Source organism: Oncorhynchus clarkii, chromosome 6 (assembly GCF_045791955.1).
Source record: "Oncorhynchus clarkii lewisi isolate Uvic-CL-2024 chromosome 6, UVic_Ocla_1.0, whole genome shotgun sequence".
Classification (NCBI taxonomy): domain Eukaryota; kingdom Metazoa; phylum Chordata; class Actinopteri; order Salmoniformes; family Salmonidae; genus Oncorhynchus; species Oncorhynchus clarkii.
The window spans coordinates 80,785,278-80,810,301 of NC_092152.1; the positions used below are offsets into that span (position 1 = coordinate 80,785,278).

The 25,024-nt window shown below is 46.7% G+C and overlaps 1 protein-coding gene across 3 annotated transcripts; it reads left to right on the plus strand.

Moving 5' to 3' along the window:
• The first annotated feature begins 55 nt into the window (after window positions 1-55).
• On the plus strand, window positions 56-23,741 carry LOC139411691 (tetratricopeptide repeat protein 17-like). Of its 3 annotated transcripts, none has more exons than XM_071158328.1 (24): window positions 56-240; window positions 1,193-1,282; window positions 1,606-1,775; window positions 2,733-2,844; window positions 2,932-3,063; window positions 3,270-3,379; window positions 3,636-3,783; window positions 5,845-5,984; window positions 6,688-6,848; window positions 7,634-7,893; window positions 8,020-8,135; window positions 8,877-9,030; window positions 9,285-9,356; window positions 9,523-9,747; window positions 12,767-12,953; window positions 14,059-14,208; window positions 14,445-14,692; window positions 17,511-17,667; window positions 17,944-18,064; window positions 19,323-19,482; window positions 20,051-20,134; window positions 20,259-20,378; window positions 20,545-20,688; window positions 21,685-23,741. In XM_071158328.1, the coding sequence occupies exons 1-24, from the start codon at window positions 73-75 to the stop codon at window positions 21,814-21,816; spliced, it is 3,561 nt and encodes a 1,186-aa protein (XP_071014429.1). In that variant the 5' UTR covers window positions 56-72; the 3' UTR covers window positions 21,817-23,741. The 3 variants fall into 3 exon arrangements, with proteins under 3 accessions (XP_071014429.1, XP_071014430.1, XP_071014431.1); XM_071158329.1 differs by having other exon boundaries at window positions 68-240; window positions 1,609-1,775; window positions 21,685-22,044; XM_071158330.1 differs by having other exon boundaries at window positions 68-240; window positions 1,612-1,775; window positions 21,685-22,044.
• Window positions 23,742-25,024: the final 1,283 nt, after the last annotated feature.

Here is a 25,024-nt window from a genome sequence, read left to right on the forward strand (position 1 = left end):
TTAACTTTTTTTCGGCTTTTTCTTCTTCTTCTTCTTCTTCTGCCACAACACATCTGTAAAGAAGACAGAAAAATGGCGGACCTCAGGAAAATCAGTTCTGGGTCTCTGCCCTATGTAAACGTTTCCCGAAAAGTGTCAGTTCAAGGGAAGATTTTTATCCTACTCTGTATAATATTGGCCGAACCCGGAGGAGCTACCACCCACTGGGTCGTCACTGAAGATGGAAAAATTCAACAGCAAGTACGTTAACGGCCCGTGTTTATAACCGTATGTTGCTAGCTAGCTAACCATTTTATCACATATAGGTAGAACCAGTGTCTTTGACTTTACTGTTGCTAACATTAGCTAACACGGCTGAAGGCTCATACTAGCTTGTCGATTGCCAATTAACTACTTATAAGTTCCTCTCTGGGACTTTTGCTAGCACAGTAATGCAGCAATGCTGACCCCCTAGATAAATAACGTTAGCTAAGTTAGTTAGAGAACGGGGTCTCTGGGTAAGCCAGAATTAACTTACATATTAGCTAGCTCTAACTAGCTAAAGGCATCCAATCATCCTAGAAAATCTAAAATAACGCAAACTAGTGATAGGTGATTGGTAGGTAGTAGGTTGGCAAGCTAGCTAATTAGCTACTGGGCTCAAAGATAAAATGGGCACAACAGAGCTGACAGACTCAGAGTCGGCACATCCAGCTAACTAGTAGTTCTGATGCAACCAATAGTTTTGACATCCAGCACAATGTCAAAACTCTCTTGGTTGCATCGAAGCTAAGTGAATTGAATGTAAAATTGTGCTTCGGGCTTGATGTAAGCCCAGAAATAATAGGGGTTTAAATAAAATAATATTTGATGTAACCTTTGTAGCTATACACAACTAATCTAAAGTATCCACTTACAAGTGATGTTTAGAAGGACATTAAATGTTCAGATTATTTAGCCATGGACATTCTGTTCAGCTGTGACCAAACTATCTAAAATGGATGGATTGGGGAAAAAACAAAGATTACCAACTGCTACTACTACGTAATTACGGTGTCAAATCAGCCAGGTTCCTCTGCCTCAATTCTGTTTTGGTGTTGTCTCACTTCATGTGTACTGTGGTCAGAGGTCTTTAGTCTTTGGGGTCGAGTCATAGAGTGGAAACGTACTGTCACTGTTTAATTTAAGACTAACATTTTCATTTTTTTTGCAGGTTGACTCTCCTTTAAATCTTAAACATCCACATGACCTTGTCATCTTCATGCGACAGGAGACCCGTGTCAACTACCTGAAGAAGTTAGAGGTGATGATCATCTTTTAATGACTACCTCACTGTGCTCATAGCCTATTGCTCTACTTCCTGGTTTTACAATGTTAGTCCAAGGCCACTGTGTTAAACATCTATACTGCTGTGCTCTCCCTTACTTGAAAGATGCAATATCTCCAATAGTCACAGCTGTTCAATAGTCATTTAATACTCATTGATTATTGAAGAATATATTGGATCACATCAGATGGGGCAACATGTCTTCCTTTCTTTATGTTCCAGTGAGATATAGCATTGCTTCTAAATCAAGCCACACTGAAAGGTCTGAATCTCATGTCTCTGACCCCTGCTTTGTTCAGAAGCAGCTTGTCGCTCAGAAGATTCACATTGAGGAGAATGAGGACAGGGACACGGGCTTGGAGCAGAGGCACTATAAAGAGGATGCCGACTGTGTCATGGCTAAAGTACCCCTGGGAGACTTGGATCTCTACGATGGTACCTACATCTCCCTGGAGAGTAAAGACATCAGGTAAGCCCAGGCTGTGCACTCTTGACCAATCATTTGGTTGTTACTAATAATGTGCCCTCACATAACTCATTATCAAGGGGAAGCACTGATAAGGGATGTTGACATATGTCATCCGGGCCGTGTAACGAATCCATTGGTCGCGCTCCAAAACGGCTTCATCTTATCATTGACATTGACCGATGACATGAGTCATTTTTTGGGAGATTTTCAACAACATACAATATATAAGCATTGGATGATCACGTCACATATGTCATGACACTACAGCACAAAACAAAATCAACTTTTATACAAACAAGTATATATTTGTTTTAATTGAACATTTATTTAACTAGGCAAGTCAGTTAAGAACAAATTCTTATTTACAATGACGGCCTAGGAACAGTGGTTTAGCTGCCTTGTTCAGGGGCAGAACGACATTTTTACCTTGTCAGCTCGGGGATTCGATCTAGCAACCTTTCTGTTACTGGCCCATCGCTCTAACCACTAGGCTACCTGCTGGTTACTGGCCCAAGTCTCTAACCACTAGGCTACCTGCTGGTTACTGGCCCATCGCTCTAACCACTAGGCTACTTGCTGGTTACTGGCCCAAGTCTCTAACCACTAGGCTGCCTGCCGCCCACAAATAAACAATGAAAGTATTTACATACTGTCAGAAGTCATTATTAGAACACACAAAGTGATATTCGAACATTGGAGAACGTAGGTTGTTTACAAGAGAACAAGTATTATTGATGACACCCTGGTGATGAGAAATCAACAAAGATTTCTGATAGAATAAACCATGATGGCTTGTCTTTCACATCTAGATCAGCATGTCCTACATCAACAGGCATTTTAAACAGCTACATGATACAAGTCAACCACTGGTTGTTACCTTTTCTGCTCTTGTTCCCCCTCTTCTGCTGGACACTACACTAATGCTCCCTGGACCTTGACTATGGATGTTTCTTTCAGCCCTGAGGATTATGTAGATTTTAGGTCCCCTCTACCCCCGGATCTGGAGAAGCCTGACTGTGCCAGAGTATTTGAGCTCCCATATAGTATCCACGGTTTCCAGCATCTCCGGGTGAGTTGAAGGGGAAAGCAAACCCGCTTGTTAATGCGATTGCACATACATGTCTGGATCTGTGCCATATATGTCTATGTTTTCTAGGGCGTGCAGGAACAGGTGAACCTCACTTCTCCTCTGCTCTCTAAAGAGGACCCCATTTTTGGCTCCCTGTCCCACAAACTGGGCCGCAGCATGGATGAGGTGGGCCATCACATCCAGCAGGGCCTGCTGAGGGTATGTTGCGCTCTATCGCCACTCTTCACCCTCAACAACACTGTCTGGTCTGTTTTTATTGGTTTACATTTAGCCGTATGGGATTACTTTGAACTTTTATGCACTGATTTGTTCAATGTTATAAATGGACAGTCACTGTTTTAATAGTGTTCGGGTTTGACTTTCATATAGTTCCCTTTTGATGACCTGTTTGTTGTGTTGTCCAGAACTCCTCATCCTGGGTGCTGTATAACCTGGCGTCGTTCTACTGGAGGATAAAGAATGAGCCCAGGCGGGCGGTGGACTGTGTGATCCGGGCCCTGCACTTCTCACCCAGGTACGAACAAAGGAAAACTCAGCCCCTGGCTTCAGCTTGTCAGGCATCAGGGTCATGTTCATTAGGACACACGATGTAAAGCACTTTGCAATGGAAAACTAAATGAGCCTTTCTTATTGGACAAGTCCTAGTATTCCATAATGTTGTCTGCCCGTTGGTGGCCAATGAACATGTCCCAGCTATGGTTATTCAACATTCAAACAGTGGATCATATAAGAGTTTTAAGTCCCATTCTCGTTGTCTGTTGTGTATCCAGGCAGCACAAGGACCTGGCCCTGGTGAACATGGCCAACATCCTGCATCGGGCCCACTTCTCGGCTGACGCTGCCATCGTGGCTCACACTGCCCTGGATTTGACCTCTGACCTTCTCACCAGCCACTACACCCTGGGCAACATCTACGCAGTGAGTTATAGCACCACTAGTAGATGCACTGAATACAACCCAAGAGATAACACGTTAAAGAGATTCCACTTGTTTCCAAGTTGGTTCCTGATGGAATACACACAAGACAGACAAAACCACAGAAAGCTAGCTGTACGACATCATCATCTGGTTTCATCAACAGTTGCAGCTCTATCATTCCCATTGAGGCACCATTCTACATCGTGTGTAGTGAAACGGTACTAGCATCTATCAAGAGAACAGCAGGGGTCCAAGCACTGACCCTTGAGGAACACCGAAGTCAGTTTTTAGGGATGTCTAATGACGATAAAGGAAGCAGGCATTAGGTGATTTTAAACCAAACTTAGCCTTTAAATAGAACACGTGGCTCTGGAACATTTGTTTCCACTACGTTTTAACATTTCTGGAGGGACGTTGACGTAGAGTTGTGTTGGTTTTTGTTCACATACTGTCTGCTTTTAATGTTTTCACTACATCAACACAGTAGGATGATACACTTACAGTAGGATGATACACTTACAGTAGGATGATACACTAGGATGATACACTGACAGTAGGATGATACACTAGGATGATACACTTACAGTAGGATGATACACTAGGATGATACACTGGCAGTAGGATGATACACTGACAGGAGGATAATACACTTACACTGGAATGATACACTAGGATGATACACTTACAGTAGGATGATACCCTAGGATGATACACTGGCAGTAGGATGATACACTAGGATGATACACTGACAGGAGGATGATACACTGAAAGTAGGATGATACACTAGGATGATACACTTACAGTAGGATGATACACTAGGATGATGCACTGGCAGTAGGATGATACACTAGGATGATACACTGGCAGTAGGATGATACACTAGGATGATACACTGACAGGAGGATAATACACTTACACTGGAATGATACACTAGGATGATACACTTACAGTAGGATGATACACTGGCAGTAGGATGATACACTAGGATGATACACTGACAGGAGGATGATACACTGACAGTAGGATGATACACTTACAGTAGGATGATACACTAGGATGATACACTGGCAGTAGGATGATACACTTACTGTAGGATGATACACTAGGATGATACACTTACACTGGAATGATACACTAGGATGATACACTGACAGGAGGATGATACACTTACACTAGGAGGATACACTAGGATGATACACTGACAGGAGGATGATACACTTACTGTAGGATGATACACTAGGATGATACACTGACAGGAGGATGATACACTTACACTGGAATGATACACTGACAGTAGGCTGATACACCGGAATGATACACTGACAGTAGGCTGATACACCGGGATGATACACTGACAGTAGGCTGATACACCAGGATGATACACTGACAGTAGGCTGATACACCAGGATGATACACTGACACTAGGCTGATACACCAGGATGATACACTGACACTAGGCTGATACACCAGGATGATACACTGACAGTAGGCTGATACACCAGGATGATACACTGACACTGGGCTGATACACTCACACTGGGATGATACACTGACACTAGGCTGATACACTAGGCTGATACACTGACACTAGGCTGATACACTGACACTAGGCTGATACACTGACATTAGGATGATACACTAGGCTGATACACTGACAGGAGGCTTATACACGAGACTGATACACTGACACGAGGCTGATACACTGACACGAGGCTGATACACTGACACGAGGCTGATACACTGACACGAGGCTGGTACACTGACACTAGGATGATGCACTAGGATGATACACTGACACTAAGATTTTTTACAAAACTGGAGTATAGCAATAATTTATCCAACAGTTATGCAGTGAATATGGATGTAGGATGTGACTGCAGTGCTTGTTGGCATGGTTTTCTCCAGGTGCTCAGGAAGTGTATTCCTGCTGATTTATTGTCAATGTTACCGGCCCTGACCTTCAGTTCTCTCTCCATTTATACTAGACGAGTGAATCATCTCTAATAGATTATTTATCTCTGTCTGTCTCTACCTCCTGTCCTCTATCCTCTTTGTCTTTAGATGCTGGGGGAGTATAACCACTCAGTGCTGTGCTATGAGCAGGCTCTCCAGGCCCAGCCGGGCTTTGAGCAGGCCCTGAGGAGGAAGCACGCCGTCCTCTGTCAGCAGAAACTGGAGCAGCGCCTGGAGGCCCAACACAGGTAAAGGCACAGCGCCTCACTGCTCAGGGTGTGGTTAGGTTCACAGAGAGTGAGGAACCTTTTTGAAGGGGATTTGATGAGAAGGGAAGTATTGTTGTGGACACAGACTTCCTCTTCATATGGCACAGGTTACAATGCTGAAAATACCCTGAGTCGACAAAATATTAGGAACACCTGCTCTTTCCATGACAGACCGACCAGGGGAATCCTGGTGAAAGATATGATCCCTTATTGATGTCACCTGTTAAATCCACTTCAATCAGTGTAGATGAAGGAGAGGAGACGGGTTAAAAGAAGGATTGTTAAGCCTTGTGACAGTTCCGACATGGATTGTGTATGTGTGCCATTGAGGGTAAAGACAAAAGATTGAAGTAACTTTGTGTCAAGAACTGCAATGCTGCTGGGTTTTTCACGTCCAACAGTTTCCTGTTTGTATACAGAATGGTCCACCACCCAAAGGACATCCAGCCAACTTGACACAACTGTGGGAAGCATTGGAGTCAACATGGGTCAGCATCCCTGTGGAACGCTTTCAACACCTTGTAGAGTCCATGTCCCCATGAATTGAGTCTGTCTTGAGGGCAACGGGAGCCACTCAATATTAGGAAGGTGTTCTTAATGTTTTGTACACTCGGTGTATAACAGCACAGTGACCTGTCAGTAGGCCTCGGGCTAGCTATATGTGATCTGTCACACCCCCCAGGTCTCTGCAGCGCACGCTGAACGAGCTGAAGGAATACCAGAAACAGCATGACCACTACCTGCGTCAGCAGGAGGCCCTGGACCAATACAGGCTGCTGCAGGAAGAGCAGATCCTCCGCAACATCATCCACGAGACCCAGATGGCCAAGGAGGCACAGCTGGGTGAGATGCTATACACACACACACACACACTCGCACGCAATATATACTCACACACACACACTTGCACACAATATATACACACACACACTCACACACAATAAACACACACACTCGCACGCAATATATACTCACACACACTCGCACACAATATATACGCACACACACTCACACACAATAAACACACACACTCGCACACAATATATACACACACACACTCACACACAATAAACACACACACTCGCACACAATATACATACACACTCACATGCAATACACACACTTGAATACAATACACACACACAAGCGCAATACACACTCACAGATACACACAAATACAAACAGTGTATATGGATGAGCAGCCATCGTTCATCCATATACTTACATATTCTCATTCACTCCTTTAGATTGTGTGTGTATAAGGTAGTTGTTGGGGGGGATTGTTAGATTACTTGTTAGATATTACTGCACTGTCGGAACTAGAACCTCAAGCATTTCTCTACACTCGCATTAACATCTGCTAACCATGTGTATGTGACCAATAACATCTACTAAACATGTGTATGTGACCAATAACATCTGGTAACCAATAACATCTACTAAACATGTGTATGTGACCAATAACATCTGGTAACCAATAACATCTGCTAACCATGTGTATGTGACCAATAACATTTGATTTGAGTTTTATATAAATTAATATGTCCATTTAGAGCTGGTCAGTTAATTCTGTCTATTCACCTTGGTAAACATAAAATAGTGCATCAATAATGAGTTGTTTTGTTCAGGCAACCACCAGATGTGTCGTCTGGGCCAACAACAGAGCAGCCTGTTCTGCCCCTTGGACCTGCCGGTGCGTTATCACCGTGGAGACCTGTTTGAGCACGTCCACCACATCCAGTTTGGAGAGGAGGTCTCTGTGGCGGGCAGCGTTGCTCTGGTGTCGGAGCCGAGCACCAACCAGACCACCAGCTCACACCTCCACCCCTCCGTGTCCGGAGACCCTGAGCCTGCAGCCCTCTGGGGCCACCAGGCCTCCCCCACCGAAGTGAGTTCAGACTGTGTGTGTGTGTTTAGCAGGATTTATTAGTGTGTGTGGATAGTGGGCTTTGTGCTGTGTTGGCAGGGCAGTCTAAAGGTTCTGTGGAGCTGACTGCGTGTGTTTTGTCTGTAGGACATTCAGAGGCTGCTGTGGCCTCGGAGGGCAGACTGTGCTGATGAGTTTCCTGTCATCCCCCCCGCCCACCTACTACCCACCTTCTACCTCCCACCTGAGACACAGGGCCCCAGGTTAGTGTGTTAGACACTGGGCCCCAGGTTAGTGTGTTAGACACTGGGCCCCAGGTTAGTGTGTTAGACACTGGGCCCCGGGTTAGTGTGTTAGACACTGGGCCCCGGGTTAGCGTGTTAGACACTGGGCCCCGGGTTTTTATTTTTATTTTTTTTTATTTTACCTTTATTTAACCAGGCAAGTCAGTTAAGAACAAATTCTTATTTTCAATGACGGCCTGGGAACAGTGGGTTAACTGCCTGTTCAGGGGCAGAACGACAGATTTGTACCTTGTCAGCTCGGGGGTTTGAACTCGCAACCTTCCGGTTACTAGTCCAACGCTCTAACCACTAGGCTACCCTGCCGCCCCAGTGGGTTAGCGTGTTAGACACTGGGCCCCGGGTTAGCGTGTTAGACACTGGACCCCGGGTTAGCGTGTTAGACACTGGGCCCCGGGTTAGCGTGTTAGACACTGGGCCCCGGGTTAGCGTGTTAGACACTGGGCCTCGGGTTAGCGTGTTAGACACTGGGCCCCGGGTTAGCGTGTTAGACACTGGGCCTCGGGTTTGTGTGTGCCAGGTTGTTTGTGTATGCTACCTTTTTGTGCCTGTTTCTAACATGGTGTGTGTTGTATCTTGAAGCCGTGTGTGTGCTGGTCGATTGTGTTGACTCGTAGAGCCTCTTCCTCAGCATGGTTTGTGTAACATGTGATATATGATATGACATTCATGTATTTGCTGACCTCACTGATGTGTGTTCAGCCTGCAGACGGTGCTGTACGGTACCGGACCCCCTCCCTCCTCCCTGGCTTCTCCAGACTGTGGCCCTGTGCTCCAGCCCCCTCCAGCTGACCTTCCTGCCTCTGTGGGCTGGACCTTGGAGGACAAGGAGCTGCCAGACCCTCACGCCACCCAGGTCAGTGCGTGTGTTGGATAGGTGGTCTGTAACATCAATATATTTTAGAGACTGGGCTTTGGATTCAATACAATACCATCTTTATTAATCCATTTTACAGAGACAACAGAAATGTGTTTTCTGTCACAGTACCCATCTTCACCACTGGGAGCACCACTGAGTCAGCCACAGAGCAGCCCCACTGGAGCAGGGTTGAAGTGTGTCACTGTGCTGATCCTGTGTGTGTGTGTGTGTGTGTGTGTGTGCGGGTGCAGGTACTGCTGTCTCGCAGCAGAGGCTGGAGTTTGGAGCAGGCTGGTGCCAGCATAGCCCAAGCCATGAAGAAGGTGAGCGCCATAGAACAGAGAAACATTGTTTCATATCAGAAATATCCTCCACTACTGTCCTGAGAAATGCGATGGCTTTGGACTGTTCTGTCAGAATGAACAGCCTTCCACAGTTGTAATAGGAAATGATCCGTCTTCAGACAGTGTACATCCTCCTCTCCTCCAGGCTAGCGCCCCTGGCTGGTTGCTCCAGAACGAGGCGGCGTTGTTCTGGCGGGCGAAGGGTAACGGTACCAGCTCGCTGCAGTGTCTGCGCCACTCCCTGGCCTCGGCTCCGCCCACCCAGCGCCACCTGCCCCTCGTCAACGCTGCCAATCTGCTTCTGCGCCACGGCCTCAGCGCCCAGGCACATACTCTGCTGGAGGACGCCCTGGCACTCAACGCCTCTGAGGTACACACACTTTTAACTGCTTTATTTAAATCCACAAATCACATTACATTCCAGAAGGATTGAAACATCTCAAAGGTCTTTGTATGCGCGGACACTTAAGGATACAGAAAGCACCTTGTTCTCCAGACAGCCAGGCGACCCCTAACAGCTGACAAGGAGCAGTTCCTAGCCCTCTGCTGTGCTCGAGTCTTAGGCAGGCCTGCAGGCCACGCACTGTCAGGTGTTGTACCTGGCTGAGACTGCCAAATATCAGGACTACTAACAGCTTGCAGCTATATCTGAGGCTGTTCTAGTAGGATACGATGGACTGGTATTTCAGCAATGGTCTGCTCCACGTAACAATCAAATTGCACACTGCTGGAGGACACCTTGGTTCTCAACACCTCCGAGGTGTACACACACACACACACACACACACACACACACACACACACCTTTTCTTACAGTGGCGCACTGCGTCTCGGTGCAAAAGGAGTCACTACAGTCCCTGGTTCGAATCCAGACTGTATCACATCCGGGCGTGATTGGGAGTCCCATAGGGTGGCGCACAATTGGCCCAGCGTTGGCCGGGGTAGGCCGTCATTGTAAATAAGAATTTGTTCTTAATTGACTTGCCTGGTTAAATAAAGGTTCAATTAAACCAGTTTTAAAGTGTCACACAGCACCTTTAGGAGTTGTCCACAGTGTCCTCTAATGGGATGTTATGTAATGATATCCACAGTGTTCTCTCATTATGTAATGATATCCACAGTGTTCTCCAATGGGATGTTATGTAATGATATCCACAGTGTCCTCTAATGGGATGTTATGTAATGATATCCACAGTGTTCTCTAATGGGATGTTATGTAATGATATCCACAGTGTTCTCTAATGGGATGTTATGTAATGATATCCACAGTGTTCTCTAATGGGATGTTATGTAATGATATCCACAGTGTTCTCTAATGGGATGTTATGTAATGATATCCACAGTGTTCTCTAATGGGATGTTATGTAATGATGTCCACAGTGTTCTCTCATTATGTAAGGATATCCACAGTGTTCTCTAATGGGATGTTATGTAATGATATCCACAGTGTTCTCTCATTATGTAATGATATCCACAGTGTCCTCTAATGGGATGTTATGTAATGATATCCACAGTGTTCTCTAATGGGATGTTATGTAATGATATCCACAGTGTTCTCTAATGGGATGTTATGTAATGATATCCACAGTCTTCTCTAATGGGATGTTATGTAATGATATCCACAGTGTTCTCTAATGGGATGTTATGTAATGATGTCCACAGTGTTCTCTAATGGGATGTTATGTAATGATATCCACAGTGTTCTCTAATGGGATGTTATGTAATGATATCCACAGTGTTCTCTAATGGGATGTTATGTAATGATATCCACAGTGTTCTCTCATTATGTAATGATATCCACAGTGTTCTCTAATGGGATGGTATGTAATGATATCCACAGTGTTCTCTAATGGGATGTTATGTAATGATATCCACAGTGTCCTCTAATGGGATGTTATGTAATGATATCCACAGTGTTCTCTAATGGGATGTTATGTAATGATATCCACAGTGTCCTCTAATGGGATGTTATGTAATGATATCCACAGTGTTCTCTAATGGGATGTTATGTAATGATATCCACAGTTTTCTCTAATGGGATGTTATGTAATGATATCCACAGTGTCCTCTAATGGGATGTTATGTAATGATATCCACAGTGTTCTCTAATGGGATGTTATGTAATGATATCCACAGTGTTCTCTAATGGGATGTTATGTAATGATATCCACAGTGTACTCTAATGGGATGTTATGTAATGATATCCACAGTGTTCTCTCATTATGTAATGATATCCACAGTGTTCTCTAATGGGATGTTATGTAATGATATCCACAGTGTTCTCTAATGGGATGTTATGTAATGATATCCACAGTGTTCTCTAATGGGATGTTATGTAATGATATCCACAGTGTTCTCCAATGGGATGTTATGTAATGATATCCACAGTGTTCTCTAATGGGATGTTATGTAATGATGTCCACAGTGTTCTCTCATTATGTAAGGATATCCACAGTGTTCTCTCATTATGTAATGATATCCACAGTGTTCTCTAATGGGATGTTATGTAATGATATCCACAGTGTTCTCTAATGGGATGTTATGTAATGATATCCACAGTGTTCTCTAATGGGATGTTATGTAATGATATCCACAGTGTTCTCTAATGGGATGTTATATAAGGATATCCACAGTGTTCTCTAATGGGATGTTATGTAATGATGTCCACAGTGTTCTCTCATTATGTAAGGATATCCACAGTGTTCTCTCATTATGTAATGATATCCACAGTGTTCTCTAATGGGATGTTATGTAATGATATCCACAGTGTTCTCTAATGGGATGTTATGTAATGATATCCACAGTGTTCTCCAATGGGATGTTATGTAATGATATCCACAGTGTTCTCTAATGGGATGTTATGTAATGATATCCACAGTGTTCTCTAATGGGATGTTATGTAATGATATCCACAGTGTTCTCCAATGGGATGTTATGTAATGATATCCACAGTGTTCTCTAATGGGATGTTATTTAATGATGTCCACAGTGTTCTCTCATTATGTAAGGATATCCACAGTGTTCTCTCATTATGTAATGATATCCACAGTGTTCTCTAATGGGATGTTATGTAATGATATCCACAATGTGTTCTCTAATGGGATGTTATGTAATGATATCCACAGTGTTCTCTAATGGGATGTTATGTAATGATATCCACAGTGTTCTCTAATGGGATGTTATGTAATGATATCCACAGTGTTCTCTAATGGGATGTTACATAATGATATCCACAGTATGGTCCTAATGGGATGTTATATAATGATATCCACAGTGTTCTCTAATGGGATGTTATGTAATGATATCCACAGTATGGTCCCAATGGGATGTTATATAATGATATCCATTCTAATGACTCTGTTTCCCTGCTCTCCTCTGGTCCCCTGCAGCCCCACACTCTCCTGAGCCTGGTGAGCGTGAATCTGGCCCAGGGCAACGTGACGGGCGCCCTGGACCTGTTCCGCCAGACCCTGGCTCTCTCTGCCAGTTGTGCCCAGTGCCGTGCCAGCCTGCCCCTTCTGCGATGCCTGCAGTTCTACCCATTCCTCTACAACCTGCAGCGCTCGCCATGTCCGCGTGAGTGCCCCGGTTCACCTCTCATGCCATACTTTATTGTCCATTGTTGTGGAAATTAATTTGGGAGGCCTGGGATAAGTGGTACTTGGCTTATTTTATTGTCAGTACCAACCTTCCCCTTTTGACCTCTGTCTGTCTTGTGTAAGGGGTGACAGTGTTGTAAATTCAACCTTTGACCTCTGTCTGACTATCTTGTCTAAAGGCTTTAATATTAATCAGGTGATCAGCTGCAGTATTGGAGTTAGATTCCAGGTCTATCTGCAGTCCAACCTCAGATTTTTGCTCTCTCTTTCTGTCTGTCTCTCTCTCTCTTTCTGTCTCTCTCTCTCTTTCTGTCTCTCTCTCTCTTTCTGTCTCTCTCTCGCTTTCTGTCTCTCTCTCGCTTTCTGTCTCTCTCTCGCTTTCTGTCTCTCTCTCGCTTTCTGTCTCTCTCTCGCTTTCTGTCTCTCTCTCGCTTTCTGTCTCTCTCTCGCTTTCTGTCTCTTTCTGTCTCTCTCTGTCTTTCTGTCTCTCTCTGTCTTTCTGTCTCTCTGTCTTTCTGTCTCTCTCTGTCTTTCTGTCTCTTTCTGTCTCTCTCTCTCTGTCTCTTTCTGTCTCTCTCTGTCTCCCTCTGTCTTTCTGTCTCTCTCTGTCTTTCTGTCTCTCTCTGTCTTTCTGTCTCTCTCTGTCTTTCTGTCTCTCTCTGTCTTTCTGTCTCTCTCTGTCTTTCTGTCTCTTTCTGTCTTTCTGTCTCTTTTTCTGTCTCTCTCTCTGTCTCTCTCTCTGTCTGTCTCTCTCTCTCTGTCTCTCTCTCTGTGTCTCTCGCTTTCTCTCTCTCTGTGTTTCTCTCTAGAATGTGGAGAAAAGAGGAAAGTGATTTAAGTGGAGAAATGTTCCTCTCAATAATTGAAGCCGTTAAAAATAGTCCTGCTGCTGCTGCTTTTTAAAAAAGTCTATATTTGCCAATCAGACACCAACCCTCTCACCATGTTTAGAACCTCCACACACACTTTCTATGTAGAGGTGAAAAGGTGCAGGGTTACAAGAGAGACCCGTCTCCACTAGGAGGTCCAGTTCTGGTTTCTGTGTGTGTGTGATGATGGCTTTTGTGTGTGTGTGTCAACAGAGGGTGCTTTGTGTGTCGGTGAGGAGGATGTGACTCTACATCTAGATGAATGGGAGGCTGGCAGTAGACAGAAGCAGCAGGAGGACCCCACCACCACGGCTGCCCAGGCTCTGCCTGTCTCCACAGTGGAGGAAGCCCTCCTGTTTGAGAGTAAGACCCTTGTGATTTGGACTATGACTGTATGAAATCAAATGAACAGAACTGTTCATGGAGTTATGCACACTCAGATTCTCAAACATCTGGGTCCTGTTCATTAGGGCACTGTAGCAAAACGTTTTGAAACGGAAAAACTACAAATGTCATGTTAAACCCTCCCTGTTTCTGTCCGTTTTCTTCCGTTTGGTACCTAATGAACAGGACCCTCCCTGCCTTTCTGTTTGTAACAGAGGTGGTGCTGGACAGTAACGGCTCTGGAGAGGCAAGCCAACAGCCTGGAGGAGGAGAGAGGGATGAGGAGGAGTGGCAGCTGAAGGAGGAGCTGATGGGAGCCTTCGAGGGGGCTATGGACGTGGGGGGCAAGCGAGGCGACCTGAGGGGCATCCGCGTGCTGAAGAACGACCGGGTGATGGGAGCGGGCCGGAGCGGAGGAGGGCCCTGCTTCGGGAACTGTGAGGATGACGAGGGGGCTGAGTGGGTAGGTGTCCTGTCCTGAGTAACTATCATGATGTAATATAGAGAGAGACAGGAGGCTGAGTGGTACATGTACTGAGTAACTACCATGATGTAATATAGAGACAGACAGGGGGCTGAGTGGTACATGTCCTGTCCTGAGTAACTACCATGATGTAATATAGAGACAGACAGGAGGCTGAGTGGTACATGTACTGAGTAACTACCATGATGTAATATAGAGACAGACAGGGGGCTGAGTGGTACATGTACTGAGTAACTACCATGATGTAATATAGAGACAGACAGGGGGCTGAGTGGTACATGTCCTGTCCTGAGAAACTACCATGATGTAATATAGAGACAGACAGGGGGCTGAGTGGTACATGTCCTGTCCTGAGTAACTACCATGATGTAATATAGAGAGAGACAGGGGGCTGAGTGGTACATGTCCTGAGTAACTACCATGATGTAATATAGAGACACAGGGGGCTGAGTGGTACATGTACTGAATAACTACCATTATGTAATATAGAGACAGACCGGGGGCTGAGTGGTACATGTCCTGAGTAACTACCATGATGTAATATAGAGACAGACAGGGGGCTGAGTGGTACATGTCCTGAGTAACTACCATGATGTAATATAGAGACAGGCAGGGGGCTGAGTGGTACATGTCCTGTCTTGAGTAACTACCATGATGTAATATAGAGACAGACCGGGGGCTGAGTGGTACATGTCCTGAGTAACTACCATGATGTAATATAGAGACGCAGGGGGTTGAGTGGTACATGTCCTGAGTAACTACCATGATGTAATATAGAAACAGACAGGGGGCTGAGTGGTACATGTCCTGAGTAACTACCATGATGTAATATAGAGACAGACAGGGGGCTGAGTGGTACATGTCCTGTCCTGAGTAACTACCATGATGCAATATAGAGACAGACAGGGGGCTGAGTGGTACATGTCCTGTCCTGAGAAACTACCATGATGTAATATAGAGACAGACAGGGGGCTGAGTGGTACATGTACTGAGTAACTACCATGATGTAATATAGAGACAGACAGGGGGCTGAGTGGTACATGTCCTGAGTAACTACCATGATGTAATATAGAAACAGACAGGGGGCTGAGTGGTACATGTCCTGTCCTGAGTAACTACCATGATGTAATATAGAGACAGACAGGGGGCTGAGTGGTACATGTCCTGAGTAACTACCATGATGTAATATAGAAACAGACAGGGGGCTGAGTGGTACATGTCCTGTCCTGAGTAACTACCATGATGTAATATAGAGACAGACAGGGGGCTGAGTGGTACATGTCCTGAGTAACTACCATGATGTAATATAGAAACAGACAGGGGGCTGAGTGGTACATGTACTGAGTAACTACCATGATGTAATATAGAGACAGACAAGGGGCTGAGTGGTACATGTCCTGTCCTGAGAAACTACCATGATGTAATATAGAGACAGACAAGGGGCTGAGTGGTACATGTACTGAGTAACTACCATGATGTAATATAGAGAGAGACAGGGGGCTGAGTGGTACATGTACTGAGTAACTACCATGATGTAATATAGAGACAGACAGGGGGCTGAGTGGTACATGTCCTGAGTAACTACCATGATGTAATATAGAGAGAGACAGGGGGCTGAGTGGTACATGTCCTGAGTAACTACCATGATGTAATATAGAGACAGACAGGGGGCTGAGTGGTACATGTCCTGAGTAACTACCATGATGTAATATAGAAACAGACAGGGGGCTGAGTGGTACATGTCCTGTCCTGAGTAACTACCATGATGTAATATAGAAACAGACAGGGGGCTGAGTGGTACATGTCCTGTCCTGAGTAACTACCATGATGTAATATAGAAACAGACAGGGGGCTGAGTGGTACATGTCCTGTCCTGAGTAACTACCATGATGTAATATAGAGACAGACAGGAGGCTGAGTGGTACATGTACTGAGTAACTACCATGATGTAATATAGAGACAGGCAGGGGGCTGAGTGGTACATGTCCTGAGTAACTACCATGATGTAATATAGAAACAGACAGGGGGCTGAGTGGTACATGTACTGAGTAACTACCATGATGTAATATAGAGAGAGACAGGGGGCTGAGTGGTACATGTACTGAGTAACTACCATGATGTAATATAGAGACAGACAGGGGGCTGAGTGGTACATGTCCTGAGTAACTACCATGATGTAATATAGAGAGAGACAGGGGGCTGAGTGGTACATGTCCTGAGTAACTACCATGATGTAATATAGAGACAGACAGGGGGCTGAGTGGTACATGTCCTGAGTAACTACCATGATGTAATATAGAAACAGACAGGGGGCTGAGTGGTACATGTCCTGTCCTGAGTAACTACCATGATGTAATATAGAAACAGACAGGGGGCTGAGTGGTACATGTCCTGTCCTGAGTAACTACCATGATGTAATATAGAAACAGACAGGGGGCTGAGTGGTACATGTCCTGTCCTGAGTAACTACCATGATGTAATATAGAGACAGACAGGAGGCTGAGTGGTACATGTACTGAGTAACTACCATGATGTAATATAGAGACAGACAGGGGGCTGAGTGGTACATGTCCTGTCCTGAGTAACTACCATGATGTAATATAGAGACAGACAGGGGGCTGAGTGGTACATGTCCTGTCCTGAGTAACTACCATGATGTAATATAGAGACAGACAGGGGGCTGAGTGGTACATGTCCTGAGTAACTACCATGATGTATAATAAGTTCTGTCCAAACAGTAGCCAGGCCCCAGCCCAACATCCCCCCCCCTCCTCTCTGTGTTCCTGGTCCTCCACAGATCACATTCCAGGTGAAGCGTGTGAGGAAGCCCAAGGCGGACAGCCCTGAGGTCTGGGGCAGTGCTGAGGACACCCTGCAGGGGGAGACACTGCTCCCTGGAGGCCACTCTGTTCTGGAGATCAGCGGCCCCACCATCCCTTCCCCCGGGCCCTCAGGTAATAAACAGCCTGCATGCTCACAGACAAACTCACACTGACAATCTCAATTGTATTTACTTGACTCCTCGTGACCTCTCGCCGCCTCCTCAAAACCCATTGGAGAAGAAGGCCAGTTGGGAGGGACCTCTGACTTTAACATCCAATGGGTTCTGAGAAGGATGTGAGGAATCAAGGAAATACAATTTGAGATTCTCCCATAAAGACAGTTCTCTTAGTCATCATCATTGAACCATACTAAGAAAGGTGTGTGTATGTGTATGTGTGTGTGTGTAGGGCGATGGAGGGACTATACCGGTCTGGGCTGGCCGGGGCCAGAGGAGTGCCAGCGAACACGCAGGGTAGACCTCACCACCGTGGCCAGTACCTGGCTGGCCGTGTCTGCCAAGAACATCGAGTCAGTACCAACCTTCCCCTTTGACCTCTGTCTGTCTTGTGTAAAGGGTTAGGACAGTGTTGTAAATTCAACCTTTGAACTCTGGTTATCTCATAGATAACTATATATAGTGTGTCTGTGACAGTGGTTTCCCAACCCTCCCCTGGGGAATCTACCTCCCAGTCCACATTGCTCCAACCCTCCCCTGGGGAATCTACCTCCCGGTCCACATTGTTCCAACCCTCCCCTGGGGAATCTACCTCCCGGTCCACATTGTTCCATCCCTCCCCTGTGGAATCTACCTCCCGGTCCATATTGTTCCAACCCTCCCCTGGGGAATCGACCTCCCGGTCCACATTGTTCCAACCCTGCACTGACAGCTGATTCAACTAACTAATAAACTAGTAAAATGTTGACTGCCACTGAAGTCAGTTGGGATTCACTTTATTAGGACTTAAAGGGATAGTAGGAGTTTTAAACTCTTTAAAAAATATATGTATTTACACTGTTAAGATGAACTCTTGGATACCATTTGTATGTCTCTGTGCCGTATGAAGCACGGTCGTGTCTGGAGCCATTGCTCACTAGCCCAGTGACAGGAAGTCTACTGTAGTAAATAAAACTACCTTCAACTTCCTCCAAACTGTACACATAACAGTGGTAACCATGACTTTATCTGACTCTGGGGAAGGAGATAGTGCAACATTTTGGCAAAATAAATATCTTCTTATCATCCAAAGCCACTTTTTAATTAGAAAAATGTCTAAAGTTCTATTCCCTCCTCCCTCCGCTGTTCTCTCGTTTCCCCCTCCCCCGCTGTTCTCTCGTTTCCCCCCTCCCCCCGCTGTTCTCTCGTTTCCCCCTCCCCCGCTGTTGTCTCGTTTCCCCCCTCCCCCGCTGTTGTCTCGTTTCCCCCCTCCCCCGCTGTTGTCTCGTTTCCCCCCTCCCCCGCTGTTGTCTCGCTCCCCCCTCCCCCGCTGTTGTCTCGTTTCCCCACTCCCCCGCTGTTCTCTCGTTTCCCCCCTCCCCCGCTGTTGTCTCGTTTCCCCACTCCCCCGCTGTTGTCTCGTTTCCCCCCTCCCCCGCTGTTGTCTCGTTTCCCCCCTCCCCCGCTGTTGTCTCGTTTCCCCCCTCCCCCGCTGTTGTCTCGTTTCCCCCCCTCCCCCGCTGTTCTCTCGTTTCCCCACTCCCCCGCTGTTGTCTCGTTTCCCCGCTCCCCCGCTGTTCTCTCGTTTCCCCCCTCCCCCGCTGTTCTCTCGCTTCCCCCCTCCCTCCGCAGCATCACGGAACACATAGACTTTACCACTCCACTCCAGGAGCCTGCGGTGGAGCCATTGTGCAACGCCAACCTGGCTGCCAGCATGCACACCCTGGACCACCTGGCTGGCGTGGCCAACCGCGCCGCCATCCACTACACCGGAGAGAGTCAACTCAGAGAGGTAGGAGACAGAGAGTCTACTCTGAGAGGGAGGGGACAGAGAGAGTCTACTCTGAGAGGGAGGGGACAGAGAGAGTCAACTCAGAGAGGTAGGGGACAGAGAGAGTCAACTCAGAGAGGTAGGGGACAGAGCGAGTCTACTCTGAGAGGTAGGAGACAGAGAGAGTCTACTCTGAGAGGTAGGAGACAGAGAGAGTCAACTCAGAGAGGTAGGAGACAGAGCGAGTCAACTCAGAGAGGTAGGGAGACAGAGCGAGTCTACTCTGAGAGGTAGGAGACAGAGGGAGTCTACTCTGAGAGGTAGGGGACAGAGGGAGTCTACTCTGAGAGGTAGGGGACAGAGAGAGTCTACTCTGAGAGGTAGGAGACAGAGTGAGTCTACTCTGAGAGGGAGGGGGCAGAGAGAGTCTACTCTGAGAGGGAGGGGGCAGAGAGAGTCTACTCTGAGAGGGAGGGGACAGAGAGAGTCAACTCTGAGAGGGAGGGGACAGAGTCACTCACATCTCACCAGTCTTTATCATTTCACTGTTCTGTCATGATCCTCAACCGGATTTCCGTTTGTCATTCAGGTTCTACAGAATCTGGGCAAAGATAAATTCTCCCCTCAGTCCTTTGAGCAGGTGGGCACGCGCATCGCCAAGGTCTTGGAGAAGGTAGGTGTTTGTGGAGGTGGCAGCTGCCCGTCAGGCTAGTCTACAACCCTGTTTCACCCAAATCACAGCATCTTCCGGCAGTATAAAGATGCAGACAAATGAAAGTCTCTCCTCTCCTGAGCAGAACCAGACATCGTGGGTCTTGTCCAGCATGTCTGCTCTCTACTGGAGGGTGAAGGGTCAGGGCAAGAGGGCCATCGACTGCCTACGCCAAGCCCTCCACTACGCCCCGCACCACATGAAGGTAACATGGACTGAGACTTGCCCAATATTAACACACACGTTTGTTTTCCTTTGCAAAACATCTTTCTACTGTGTGAACTGCTGAACATGACCCTGTGCTTTAGGGCTGTGTGATAATTCAGTATCTCTCTCTCCTTCCCTCCCTCCTTCCCCGCCCTCCCTCTCAGGATGTACCTCTGATCAGCCTGGCCAACATCTTCCAGAACGCGCGGCTGTGGGAGGACGCTCTGACCGTGGCCCGCATGGCTGTGGAGATCGCCCCGCACTTCGTTGTCAACCACTTCACCCTCGCCAACGTCTACATCGCCATGGTGAGCCCACCACCATGGGAACGGACCAGCATTGTTGTCATGGCCTGACCATGAGTCGTCTGGTTCAGGGTCTGTCGTCTGGTTTAGGTCTGTCTGTTGTCTGGTTCAGGGTCTGTCGTCTGGTTCGTGGTTCATGGTCTGCCGTCTGGTTCATGGTCTGCCGTCTGGTTCAGGGTCTGCCGTCTGGTTCAGGGTCTGGTTCAGGGTCTGCCGTCTGGTTCAGGGTCTGCCGTCTGGTTCAGGGTCTGCCGTCTGGTTCAGGGTCTGCCGTCTGGTTCAGGGTCTGCCGTCTGGTTCAGGGTCTGCCGTCTGGTTCAGGGTCTGCCATCTGGTTCAGGGTCTGCCGTCTGGTTCAGGGTCTGTCGTCTGGTTCATGGTCTGTCGTCTGGTTCGTGGTTCATGGTCTGCCGTTTGGTTCAGGGTCTTCCGTCTGGTTCAGGGTCTGCCGTCTGGTTCAGGGTCTGGTTCAGGGTCTGCCGTCTGGTTCAGGGTCTGTCGTCTGGTTCAGGGTCTGTCGTCTGGTTCAGGGTCTGTCGTCTGGTTCAGGGTCTGTCGTCTGGTTCAGGGTCTGTCGTCTGGTTCGTGGTTCAGGGTCTGTCGTCTGGTTCGTGGTTCAGGGTCTGCCGTCTGGTTCAGGGTCTGGTTCAGGGTCTGTCGTCTGGTTCAGGGTCTGTCGTCTGGTTCAGGGTCTGTCGTCTGGTTCAGGGTCTGCCGTCTGGTTCATGGTCTGTCGTCTGGTTTAGGTGCTTAATTCCCTTCAAGTGTCAGTGGTTGTGAAGCAGGTTATTTATGCTGGTATTGGTAAGTGTGTGTGTGTGTGGAATCTTATGCTGGTTGCGTGTCAGGGGGGTGTGTTGAAGAATGCTAATGCTGCTGCTAATGCTGCTGTGTCAAATGATGACATGAGTATGAATTGTGGTAATTTGTGTAAATACTGATCAGTTGTATTTATTATTCCTTGTTCACTGGTGTGTGTGTGTGTGTGTGTCTCTCCAGGAGGAGTTTGAGAAGGCCATGCGCTGGTATGAGTCCACTCTGGAGCTGCAGCCAGAGTTTGCCCCTGCCAAGGACCGCCTGAGAACCATCCAGTGTTACCTGCTAACCAAGAAGGACCGCCGTCTACCCTGAGACGACTCCACAGGAGAAGCCCTTGGCACACACACACCATACACACATACAAAAACATAACTTACAGTAGTTACTCACAAGAAATCGGTTGTTGATTTAAAAACAAAAATAATAATAATGTTTTTTTTAAGTCATTGCCATATAATTTATGTCCAAAGGAATTCAGGGGTTCCATTCGCTGTGACCTCAGACTCTGGTCGTAGGGGGTAAAACCAACCACTTCCATTCGCTGTGATCTCAGACTCCGGTCGTAGGGGGTAAAACCAACCACTTCCATTCGCTGTGATCTCAGACTCTGGTCGTAGGGGGTAAAACCAACCACTTCCATTCGCAATTCTATTAGGAAGCTTTGGGATGTATCCCGTCATTCAGCCTCCCTGTCCCATAGACTACAGTATATAGAGTCCCATCACTCAGCCTCCCTGTCCCATAGACTACAGTATATAGAGTCCCATCACTCAGCCTCCCTGTCCCATAGACTACAGTATATAGAGCCCAGCATAGTCTCATCATTCAGCCTCCCTGTCCCATAGACTACAGTATAGAGTAAAACCATCACTCAGCCTCCCTGTCCCATAGACTACAGTATATAGAGCCCAGCATAGTCTCATCATTCAGCCTCCCTGTCCCATAGACTACAGTATATAGAGTCCCATCACTCAGCCTCCCTGTCCCATAGACTACAGTATATAGAGCCCAGCATAGTCTCATCATTCAGCCTCCCTGTCCCATAGACTACAGTATATAGAGCCCAGCATAGTCTCATCATTCAGCCTCCCTGTCCCATAGACTACAGTATATAGAGCCCAGCATAGTCTCATCACTCAGCCTCCCTGTCCCATAGACTACAGTATATAGAGCCCAGCATAGTCTCATCATTCAGCCTCCCTGTCCCATAGACTACAGTATCACTCAGCCTCCCTGTCCCATAGACTACAGTATATAGAGCCCAGCATAGTCCCATCACTCAGCCTCCCTGTCCCATAGACTACAGTATACAGAGCCAGAAGACTGCTGTTCTTTGTTCTGTCTTCAGTGGAGTTGGACTAGGAAGTACAGACAGGACATTGTTTTATTTCATGAATTCACACACATCTTTCCCTCTGTCCTTCATTCCTCAAGGTGTTCACTGAAGAAACTATATGATGTAACTGGAAACCTGCCCAATTCAGTCACAGTATTGAGGGAAGGAAATCTGCTTTTATTTTATGTGTTGTAAGTGGGGCCCCTACGATTCCTCTTTTCTTTAAGGGCTGAGAGTCGTTTTAGTTTTTCTGGGGATGGTGAAACACACCGAAGGGAAGAGTTTAATTGGTTAGGAATCGATCCAGAAGGACAATGCAGTAGGTGATTTACCAGACAGATATAATCCCATAGATGGTGCTGTTTTTTTTACATTTATTTTAATTGGAAGAACAGTTGTCATCACACAGTCATTTCTTATGATTAAGAAAAGGTTTGATAAAGAGACAGAAATGGCTGCTGGTTTGTAACTCGCTAACTAAACGCAGGTTTACCGGGTGGTGGATCTCAAAACCTTTTTACAATTATGGCTGCTTAAAAAAATGAATATCGATTTGTCTTGTTTTGCCCTTGTTTTTTTTTTATCATTCCTATTTATGTGGGGACCTACAATGAATAAATGAAAATGTATTTTTCTGAAAGGAACGTTAATGCATAGCAACAACAACAAAAAGTTAACTGTGATGTGTTTACGTTTGCTCTTTTATTTATAGAAATGATTTGTCAGGGCCAAGAAAAAAACACGGTTCACTTTTGACCGTTTTTCAAACTGTAAATCTAACTGTTGTGTACAGTATTAAGGCAGTGGGACATAGAAGTTGATCGGCTCATCGTTTGAATGTATCCATTGTCTTCTTACGAACTTCAGACCTCTCTGGGAAATAAAAAGCGAGATGTTTTGATGCCTTGAAACTTAAGTTGAATGGAGGTGGGTTTTGGATTCAGTTTTCTGGGGTCTACTTCAGAGTGCATTTAAACAGAGGTAGTGGTGTGACTGAAACCCATGTGACTGAAACCATGCCCGAGGCAGCCGTGTGGTGGGGAGACTGAAACCCATGTGACTGACACCCATGCTCGAGGCAGCCGTGTGGTGGGGAGACTGACACCCATGCCCGAGGCAGCCGTGTGGTGGGGAGACTGAAACCCATGCCCGAGGCAGCCGTGTGGTGGGGAGACTGAAACCCATGCCCGAGGCAGCCGTGTGGTGGGGAGACTGAGGCACCCGTGCCCGAGGCAGCCGTGTGGTGGGGAGACTGAAACCCGTGCCCGAGGCAGCCGTGTGGTGGGGAGACTGACACCCATGCCCGAGGCAGCCGTGTGGTGGGGAGACTGACACCCATGCCCGAGGCAGCCGTGTGGTGGGGAGACTGACACCCATGCCCGAGGCAGCCGTGTGGTGGGGAGACTGAAACCCATGCCCGAGGCAGCCGTGTGGTGGGGAGACTGAAACCCGTGCCCGAGGCAGCCGTGTGGTGGGGAGAAATAATTCTGTAAATGGTGGACGGAGAGGTCTTTGAAACTCCTCTGACTGACAGCACAGCCCAAGGCCCTCCCCCAACCCACTGCTCCCATTGCTGTGTTTTAAAGCATAGCTCAGTTAGGGTCCTGAGTGGATGAAGAGCTGCGTAACACTACACTTTTGGTTTTGTCATATTCCTAGAATTGCCCTTTTTAAAATGCACTCCTTGTGGCTCTGTGATCATATTCCAAATGAATGGCAGTATTTCACCTTGCTTTTGGCCTGAGGAAAACGATATGGTTTCCTCAGTACTATACTAGGTGCAGATTGATGCTGTCCAGGTGTCGTCGCCCCCCCCCCCCCCAACCAGGACATGTTGCTCAAATCCAAATGTGCCAGTGACAATGAGTGTGTTTGCAGAAGTAACAAGATGACTTGCAGGACTGTCCCCTTCCTGATACAATGGATCTTATATGACAGGATCTGTAGCCTCAAGCATCACCCCCATGTTTTTATTTTATTTAACCAGGCAAAATCTTATTTTCAATGACGGCCTAGGAACAGTGGGTTAACTGCCTGTTCAGGGGCAGAACGACAAATATTTACCTTGTCAGCTCGGGGATTCAATCTTGTAACCTTTCGGTTACTAGGAACAGTGGGTTAACTGCCTTGTTTAGGGGCAGAATGACAAATATTTAGCTTATCAGCTTCGGGATTCAATCTTGT

Coding starts and splice junctions, on each gene's coding strand:
- LOC139411691 (XM_071158328.1), top strand. CDS start 73: ATGGCGGACCTCAGGAAAATCAGTTCTGGGTCTCTGCCCTATGTAAAC. Junction 9,031..9,284: donor CAGACCCTCACGCCACCCAG/GTCAGTGCGTGT, acceptor GTGCGGGTGCAG/GTACTGCTGTCTCGCAGCAG. Junction 20,379..20,544: donor ACGCCCCGCACCACATGAAG/GTAACATGGACT, acceptor CCTCCCTCTCAG/GATGTACCTCTGATCAGCCT.